Source organism: Chiloscyllium plagiosum, unplaced genomic scaffold (assembly GCF_037043375.1).
Source record: "Chiloscyllium plagiosum isolate Xiang-an unplaced genomic scaffold, Cpla_swu_hap1 HiC_scaffold_10, whole genome shotgun sequence".
In the NCBI taxonomy this organism is placed as follows: domain Eukaryota; kingdom Metazoa; phylum Chordata; class Chondrichthyes; order Orectolobiformes; family Hemiscylliidae; genus Chiloscyllium; species Chiloscyllium plagiosum.
Window position 1 is genome coordinate 3,812,052 of NW_028270148.1, and position 9,448 is coordinate 3,821,499.

At 51.9% G+C, this 9,448-nt stretch overlaps 1 protein-coding gene across 2 annotated transcripts in view; it reads right to left on the minus strand.

Moving 5' to 3' along the window:
* LOC148148890 (uncharacterized) overlaps positions 1-9,448 on the minus strand; it is a 24,584-nt gene continuing 15,136 nt past the window's right edge. Inside the window, exons 2-3 of one of the 2 annotated variants that reach the window (XR_015758330.1) lie at positions 7,520-9,211; positions 1-683 (exon numbers count right to left, since the gene is read on the minus strand). Coding sequence is in view for 1 of the 2 variants with exons in the window: in XM_087991022.1 (XP_087847148.1) it covers positions 7,727-9,199 (1,473 nt within the window). In the remaining variant the exon portion in view is untranslated. Of the gene's footprint in view, positions 684-7,107; positions 9,212-9,448 lie in introns of those variants that run through there. The other variant, XM_087991022.1, reaches the window with a different exon arrangement.

Sequence of the window (9,448 nt, forward strand, 5' to 3'; positions counted from 1 at the left end):
ATGAGACTTCATGAGGTCTGGTGTTGAAGTGATTGGAAAGAGGTGTGCCAGATGGATCTCATTGATTTTTAGAACATAGAACATTACAGCGCAGTACAGGCCCTTCAGCCCTCGATGTTGCACCGCCCTGTCATATTAATCTGAAGCCTATCCCACCGACACTATTCCATGTATGTCCATATGCCTGTCCAATGACAACTTAAATGCACTTAAACTCGGCAAATCTACTACCGTTGCAGGCAAAGCATTCCATACCCTTACTACTCTCTGAGTAAAGAAACTACCTCTGATATCTGTCTTATACCTATCTCCCCTCACTTTAAAGTTGTGTCCCCTCATGTTTGCCATCCCCATACTTGGAAAAAGGCTCTCCCTGTCCACCCTATCTAACCCTCAGATGATATAATATGTCTCTATTAAGTCACCTCTCAACCTTTTTCTCTCCGACGAAAATAGCCTCAAGGTGAAAGGATGATGGAGAGTGAGCAGGAAAGTGGAGTTGAGGCCATGATGAGATCAGCCCTGATCATATTGAAAGGATGAGCCAGCTGGACGGGCTGAAGGGTCCACTGCTGCTCTGAGCTCTTGATGTTCTGATGTTGTGTTCAGATGGTCCAGTTCTGAGTGAAATGGCAGTGTTTCTCTTTGTGAAGCAGATAAAAGACATGGGGACACCTTGTGATCTAGAACGAGAAAATGATCTTTATTTCACCTCCAATTTCACTATCAGTTTGAAATGTCGCAGAATAGAAGCAAACACCAGTAAAAGGACAGGACAAATCTGATTGTAGATTCCAGAAACATTTAAAACATTGAATCAATTAAAGAATTTACCAACCCACTCCCTCCACCCACCCGCATTTAAAAACAAAATCCACATTTTCCATCATTCCCTTCAGGCCCTCTCCCCTGTTTGATCTTTGATCAGTCACTAAACCGGCTGGACAGAGTAAGAAATGGTCAGAGATTGTCACAAAGGCAATGGAACTACTGTGTTGGTCTGAATCACACAGTTTCTCTCCTTCCAGAGTCATGGGTCATGGGTTACGGGTCATTGTCTGTGCTTCTGGGCAACATACTACATGGGCTCGTCATTCTCCTCTGCAGGTTGGGTGTCCAGGAAACTCTCACACTCACAGTCATGGCCAAGGGAAGGGGATACAGACTGAGAACCAGCCTGTTTACTGATGTTTCTACCATACCTTGCATCAGCAGCAAATCCTGGCAGGAGACTAGAAATGAGACAGTGTTTCTCAGGTGGAGGAGCACATTAAATCACAGGACTTCATAATCTTCACAGTGAGGGAGGGTCAGAGTGACACCATCTCACAGTGAGGGAGGGTCCGAGTGACACCATCTCACAGTGAGGAAGGGTCAGAGTGACACCATCTCACAGTGAGGGAGGGTCAGAGTGACACCATTTCACAGTGAGGGAGGGTCATAGTGACACCATCTCACAGTGAGGGAGGGTCATAGTGACACCATCTCACAGTGAGGGAGGGTCATAGTGACACCATCTCACAGTGAGGGAGGGTCAGTGTGACATCATCTCACAGTGAGGGGGGGTCAGTGTGACATCATCGCACAGTGAGGGGGGGTCAGTGTGACATCATCTCACAGTGAGGGAGGGTCATAGTGACACCATCTCACAGTGAGGGAGGGTCAGTGTGACATCATCTCACAGTGAGGGGGGGTCAGTGTGACATCATCTCACAGTGAGGGGGGGTCAGTGTGACACCATCTCACAGCGAGGGAGGGTCAGTGTGACATCATCTCACAGTGAGGGAGGGTCATTGTGACACCATCTCACAGTGAGGGAGGGTCATAGTGACACCATCTCACAGTGAGGGAGGGTCATAGTGACACCATCTCACAGTGAGGGAGGGTCAGTGTGACATCATCTCACAGTGAGGGGGGGTCAGTGTGACATCATCGCACAGTGAGGGGGGGTCAGTGTGACATCATCTCACAGTGAGGGAGGGTCATAGTGACACCATCTCACAGTGAGGGAGGGTCAGTGTGACATCATCTCACAGTGAGGGGGGGTCAGTGTGACATCATCTCACAGTGAGGGGGGGTCAGTGTGACACCATCTCACAGTGAGGGAGGGTCAGTCTGACATCATCTCACAGTGAGGGAGGGTCATTGTGACACCATCTCACAGCGAGGGAGGGTCAGTCTGACATCATCTCACAGTGAGAGAGGGTCAGTGTGACACCATCTCACAGTGAGGGGGGGGTCATTGTGACACCATCTCACAGTGAGGGAGGGTCATTGTGACACCATCTCACAGTGAGGGAGGGTCAGTGTGACACCATCTCACAGTGAGGGAGGGTCAGTGTGACACCATCTCACAGTGAGGGAGGGTCAGTGTGACACCATCTCACAGCGAGGGAGGGTCAGTCTGACATCATCTCACAGTGAGGGAGGGTCAGTGTGACATCATCTCACAGTGAGGGAGGGTCAGTGTGATGTCTCACAGTGAGGGAGGGTCAGTGTGATGTGTCACAGTGAGGGGGGGTCAGTGTGACACCATCTCACAGTGAGGGAGGGTCAGTATGACACCATCTCACAGTGAGGGAGGGTCAGAGTGACACCATCTCACAGTGAGGGGGGGTCAGTGTGACAGCATCTCACAGTGAGGGGGGGTCAGAGTGACATCATCTCACAGTGAGGGGGGGTCAGTGTGACACCATCTCACAGTGAGGGAGGGTCAGAGTGACACCATCTCACAGTGAGGGGGGGTCAGTGTGACAGCATCTCACAGTGAGGGGGGGTCAGAGTGACATCATCTCACAGTGAGGGGGGTCAGTGAGACATCATCTCACAGTGAGGGAGGGTCAGTGTGACACCATCTCACAGTGAGGGAGGGTCAGTGTGACACCATCTCACAGCGAGGGAGGGTCAGTGTGACACCATCTCACAGTGAGGGAGGGTCAGTGTGACATCATCTCACATTTAGGGAGTGTCAGTGTGACACCATCTCACAGTGAGGGAAGGTCAGTGTGACACCATCTCACAGTGAGGGAGGGTCAGTGTGACACCATCTCACAGTGAGGGAGGGTCAGTGTGACATCATCTCACAGCGTAGGGGCCAGTGTGACACCATCTCACAGTGAGGGAGGGTCAGTGTGACACCATCTCACAGTGAGGGAGGGTCAGTGTGACACCATCTCACAGTGAGGGGGGGTCAGAGTGACATCATCTCACAGTGAGGGGGGTCAGTGAGACATCATCTCACAGTGAGGGAGGGTCAGTGTGACACCATCTCACAGTGAGGGAGGGTCAGTGTGACACCATCTCACAGTGAGGGAGGGTCAGTGTGACACCATCTCACAGTGAGGGGGGGTCAGAGTGACACCATCTCACAGTGAGGGAGGGTCAGTGTGACACCATCTCACAGTGAGGGAGGGTCAGTGTGACATCATCTCACAGTGAGGGGGGGGGTCAGTGTGACACCATCTCACAGTGAGGGAGGGTCAGTGTGACACCATCTCACAGTGAGGGAGGGTCAGTGTGACACCATCTCACAGTGAGGGGGGGGGTCAGTGTGACACCATCTCACAGTGAGGGAGGGTCAGTGTGACACCATCTCACAGTGAGGGAGGGTCAGTGTGACACCATCTCACAGTGAGGGGGGGTCAGAGTGACATCATCTCACAGTGAGGGGGGTCAGTGAGACATCATCTCACAGTGAGGGAGGGTCAGTGTGACACCATCTCACAGTGAGGGAGGGTCAGTGTGACACCATCTCACAGCGAGGGAGGGTCAGTGTGACACCATCTCACAGTGAGGGAGGGTCAGTGTGACATCATCTCACATTGAGGGGGGTCAGTGTGACACCATCTCACAGTGAGGGAGGGTCAGTGTGACACCATTTCACAGTGAGGGAGGGTCATAGTGACACCATCTCACAGTGAGGGAGGGTCATAGTGACACCATCTCACAGTGAGGGAGGGTCATAGTGACACCATCTCACAGTGAGGGAGGGTCAGTGTGACATCATCTCACAGTGAGGGGGGGTCAGTGTGACATCATCGCACAGTGAGGGGGGGTCAGTGTGACATCATCTCACAGTGAGGGAGGGTCATAGTGACACCATCTCACAGTGAGGGAGGTTCATAGTGACACCATCTCACAGTGAGGGAGGGTCAGTGTGACATCATCTCACAGTGAGGGGGGGTCAGTGTGACATCATCTCACAGTGAGGGGGGGTCAGTGTGACACCATCTCACAGTGAGGGAGGGTCAGTGTGACATCATCTCACAGTGAGGGAGGGTCAGTGTGACACCATCTCACAGTGAGGGAGGGTCAGTGTGACATCATCTCACAGTGAGGGAGGGTCAGAGTGACACCATCTCACAGTGAGGGAGGGTCAGTGTGACACCATCTCACAGTGAGGGAGGGTCAGTGTGACACCATCTCACAGTGACGGAGGGTCAGTGTGACATCATCTCACAGTGAGGGAGGGTCAGTGTGACATCATCTCACAGTGAGGGAGGGTCAGTGTGACATCATCTCACAGTGAGGGAGGGTCAGAGTGACACCATCTCACAGTGAGGGAGTGTCAAAGTGACACCATCTCACAGCGAGGGAGGGTCATTGTGACACCATCTCACAGTGAGGGAGGGTCAGTGTGACATCATCTCACAGTGAGGGGGGGTCAGTGTGACATCATCTCACAGTGAGGGGGGGTCAGTGTGACACCATCTCACAGCGAGGGAGGGTCATTGTGACACCATCTCACAGTGAGGGAGGGTCAGTCTGACATCATCTCACAGTGAGGGAGGGTCATTGTGACACCATCTCACAGCGAGGGAGGGTCAGTCTGACATCATCTCACAGTGAGAGAGGGTCAGTGTGACACCATCTCACAGTGAGGGGGGGGTCATTGTGACACCATCTCACAGTGAGGGAGGGTCATTGTGACACCATCTCACAGTGAGGGAGGGTCATTGTGACACCATCTCACAGTGAGGGAGGGTCAGTGTGACACCATCTCACAGCGAGGGAGGGTCAGTCTGACATCATCTCACAGTGAGGGAGGGTCAGTGTGACATCATCTCACAGTGAGGGAGGGTCAGTGTGATGTCTCACAGTGAGGGAGGGTCAGTGTGATGTGTCACAGTGAGGGGGGGTCAGTGTGACACCATCTCACAGTGAGGGGGGGTCAGTGAGACATCATCTCACAGCGAGGGAGGGTCAGTATGACACCATCTCACAGTGAGGGAGGGTCAGAGTGACACCATCTCACAGTGAGGGGGGGTCAGTGTGACAGCATCTCACAGTGAGGGAGGGTCAGAGTGACATCATCTCACAGTGAGGGGGGGTCAGTGTGACACCATCTCACAGTGAGGGAGGGTCAGAGTGACACCATCTCACAGTGAGGGGGGGTCAGTGTGACAGCATCTCACAGTGAGGGGGGGTCAGAGTGACATCATCTCACAGTGAGGGGGGTCAGTGAGACATCATCTCACAGTGAGGGAGGGTCAGTGTGACACCATCTCACAGTGAGGGAGGGTCAGTGTGACACCATCTCACAGCGAGGGAGGGTCAGTGTGACACCATCTCACAGTGAGGGAGGGTCAGTGTGACATCATCTCACATTTAGGGAGTGTCAGTGTGACACCATCTCACAGTGAGGGAAGGTCAGTGTGACACCATCTCACAGTGAGGGAGGGTCAGTGTGACACCATCTCACAGTGAGGGAGGGTCAGTGTGACATCATCTCACAGCGTAGGGGCCAGTGTGACACCATCTCACAGTGAGGGAGGGTCAGTGTGACACCATCTCACAGTGAGGGAGGGTCAGTGTGACACCATCTCACAGTGAGGGGGGGTCAGAGTGACATCATCTCACAGTGAGGGGGGTCAGTGAGACATCATCTCACAGTGAGGGAGGGTCAGTGTGACACCATCTCACAGTGAGGGAGGGTCAGTGTGACACCATCTCACAGTGAGGGAGGGTCAGTGTGACACCATCTCACAGTGAGGGGGGGTCAGAGTGACACCATCTCACAGTGAGGGAGGGTCAGTGTGACACCATCTCACAGTGAGGGAGGGTCAGTGTGACATCATCTCACAGTGAGGGGGGGGGTCAGTGTGACACCATCTCACAGTGAGGGAGGGTCAGTGTGACACCATCTCACAGTGAGGGAGGGTCAGTGTGACACCATCTCACAGTGAGGGGGGGGTCAGTGTGACACCATCTCACAGTGAGGGGGGGTCAGTGTGACACCATCTCACAGTGAGGGAGGGTCAGTGTGACATCATCTCACAGTGAGGGAGGGTCAGTGTGACACCATCTCACAGTGAGGGAGGGTCAGTGTGACACCATCTCACAGTGAGGGAGGGTCAGTGTGACACCATCTCACAGTGAGGGGGGGTCAGAGTGACATCATCTCACAGTGAGGGGGGTCAGTGAGACATCATCTCACAGTGAGGGAGGGTCAGTGTGACACCATCTCACAGTGAGGGAGGGTCAGTGTGACACCATCTCACAGCGAGGGAGGGTCAGTGTGACACCATCTCACAGTGAGGGAGGGTCAGTGTGACATCATCTCACATTGAGGGGGGTCAGTGTGACACCATCTCACAGTGAGGGAGGGTCAGTGTGACACCATCTCACAGTGAGGGAGGGTCAGTGTGACATCATCTCACATTGAGGGGGGTCAGTGTGACACCATCTCACAGTGAGGGAGGGTCAATGTGACACCATCTCACAGTGAGGGAAGGTCAGTGTGACACCATCTCACAGTGAGGGAGGGTCAGTGTGACACCATCTCACAGTGAGGGAGGGTCAGTGTGACATCATCTCACAGCGTAGGGGCCAGTGTGACACCATCTCACAGTGAGGGAGGGTCAGTGTGACACCATCTCACAGTGAGGGAGGGTCAGTGTGACACCATCTCACAGTGAGGGAGGGTCAGTGTGACACCATCTCACAGTGAGGCGGGGTCAGTGTGACACCATCTCACAGTGAGGGGGGGGTCAGTGTGACACCATCTCACAGTGAGGGAGGGTCAGTGTGACACCATCTCACAGTGAGGGAGGGTCAGTGTGACACCATCTCACAGTGAGGGAGGGTCAGTGTGACACCATCTCACAGTGAGGGAGGGTCAGTGTGACACCATCTCACAGTGAGGGAGGGTCAGTGTGACACCATCTCACAGTGAGGGAGGGTCAGTGTGACATCATTTCACAGTGAGGGGGGTCAGTGTGACACCAACTCACAGTGAGGGAGGGTCAGTGTGACACCATCTCACAGTGAGGGAGGGTCAGTGTAACACCATCTCACAGTGAGGGAAGGTTAGTGTGACACCATCTCACAATGAGGGAGGGTCGGTGTGATGTCTCACATTAAAAGTTTCTCTGGGAAAGGGTGATCACTGTAAACTGAAGATGGTAATGAATTGCAGGAGTGACGTGCTCGAGACCAACAGTACAAGTTTGAATTTTGAAACAAGTCCATCCACATTGTTACGAGGAGGGAGCTGGTCAGGTGTGTAGTTAGTTCATACCAAGATAAGATGAATTATCTTCACTCGGAGAGTAGTGACGCTTCGATTCCTCTCTAATGGGGTTTGCGGTGTGCCCTCGTTTTGCTGATTTCAGAAGGAGGACGTTGGAATCTTAGTGTGTCAGTGAATCTGGGGATTTTGGTGCAAGCAGGAAAGTGTCATTGAGGCAGTAGATCAGCAATCAGCACATTTCTTTGTTTGATTTCCTTATTTCAGCAAATCAGGGAGTTTTTTAATAGCTTCTGCTCCATTCTTGGTAAACACCTCTTGATTCTGAGTGACTTTTTCACGTGCTGCCTGTTTTGCTGCTTCACATTTTCTCTGAATCTCCTTAAACGTGTCATCTGAGCCCTGTCCACCCAGCAATGAGCTCAGCTCACCCAGTGGTTGTTGAAGGTGATCCTGATAAATCTGCACGTAGGTTTCAGACAGGGCCTTCACGCTGTCCGAGATACTGACTGCCTGGGACACCTGGATCTGAGTGCTGGCTAAAATCTCTGGAGCACGCTGTGAGACTGCTTCACCCCCAGCACCAAACTTTGTAAATGTTCTCAGGAAACTTTCAGTTAACTTGGGGACAAATTGAATGAATGTGATCATGTCTGCCCAGTTGGATTGGATCTTCCCGAGTACCTTCAGTCCTCCAACCATCAGCTGGAGATTGGTCTTGACAGACTCCTCCTGGGTCTGAGTGTCCTGTATCTCTGTCGATAGTTGCTCACTCTTGTCATCCAAACGTTTCATCTCTTCATAACAGGCTTTGTACTTGTTTTGTGAGTTCTCCAGCTCAGCTTGGACTTGCTTGATCTTCAGTTCTGCTTGTTCTCGAACCTCGCTGAGGAACTTCCTAATTTCCAAGTTGGATTCTGAGGCATCTTTATTTTTGAGATCAGCAATCAGCGTTTTGAGGAACATTAACCCTTTCCCCAGCATCACTGCAAGCTGCAATGGGCTGCTCAGATTGCTCAACAAATCCATAATTCCTGGGATCATCTCCATCATCTTCTTCAGTCCTTGCTCACAAAACTCATCAACGTGAGCACTGGAGCTCACATCATTGTATTGATTAAGGAGTTCCTCATGCCTTTGGGAAACCTCACTCCATTTATTATCCAAATCAACCTTCTCTTTCTCTATTGCTTCCTTCCCTTCTCTGGCTTTTTCCAGGAGTTCCCTCATTTTTTCCATTTGATCCTGGCTGGCAATCTGGGAAGCTTCACACATTTCCCACAGCTCATTGTAAAGATTACTCAGCTCGGAGAGTTTCTGTTCCACTGAAGCTGCGTTTTCCTTGCACTGATTTACACAGGCCTGAACTCTGGCCTGCTGCTTGGTGGAGGGTTCTGCTTGAAGACTCCCCTTCAGTTGGTTACACGTCCTCTGGATGTTACGCAGGTTATTGCTGGTCGCATCAAGTGAGTTTATGGTTTCATTGCAAATCTTCATCAGGCAGCTCTTGAATGACTCAGGCTTTGGAAACAAGGATTTCTTGTCTGGACTGCTTCGCTTCAGTTCAACATCGTTTATTTTTCTGACCTGTCGCACAAGGTCACTTAAAACGGTGACGGATGCAATAGTTGGTAACAGGAAATTCTCCACATTAACGTGGGACTGCACCATCAGGCCAAAGCAGTTAGAAATTTGCTTTTCAGCTGGGAGTTGGGATTGTCTGCCTGACATCGCTGATATTGCCTGCGGTGAGGAAGGGCACAATGAGGAGCAAACACATGTCACTGGTTATCCTCTTCCTGTCGCGATAGGATTGACATTGTGACCAAGAAGATTACACACAAAGGCCAGATTTTCACCTTAACGTCCTGACACTTAGTCTAATCATAGAATCGTACAACACAGAGACCCTTCTGCCCATTGCATCGATGTTCCCCCTGGGGAGCTGAGCAGCTTGTGGTCATGAGCAATGCTGGCAGA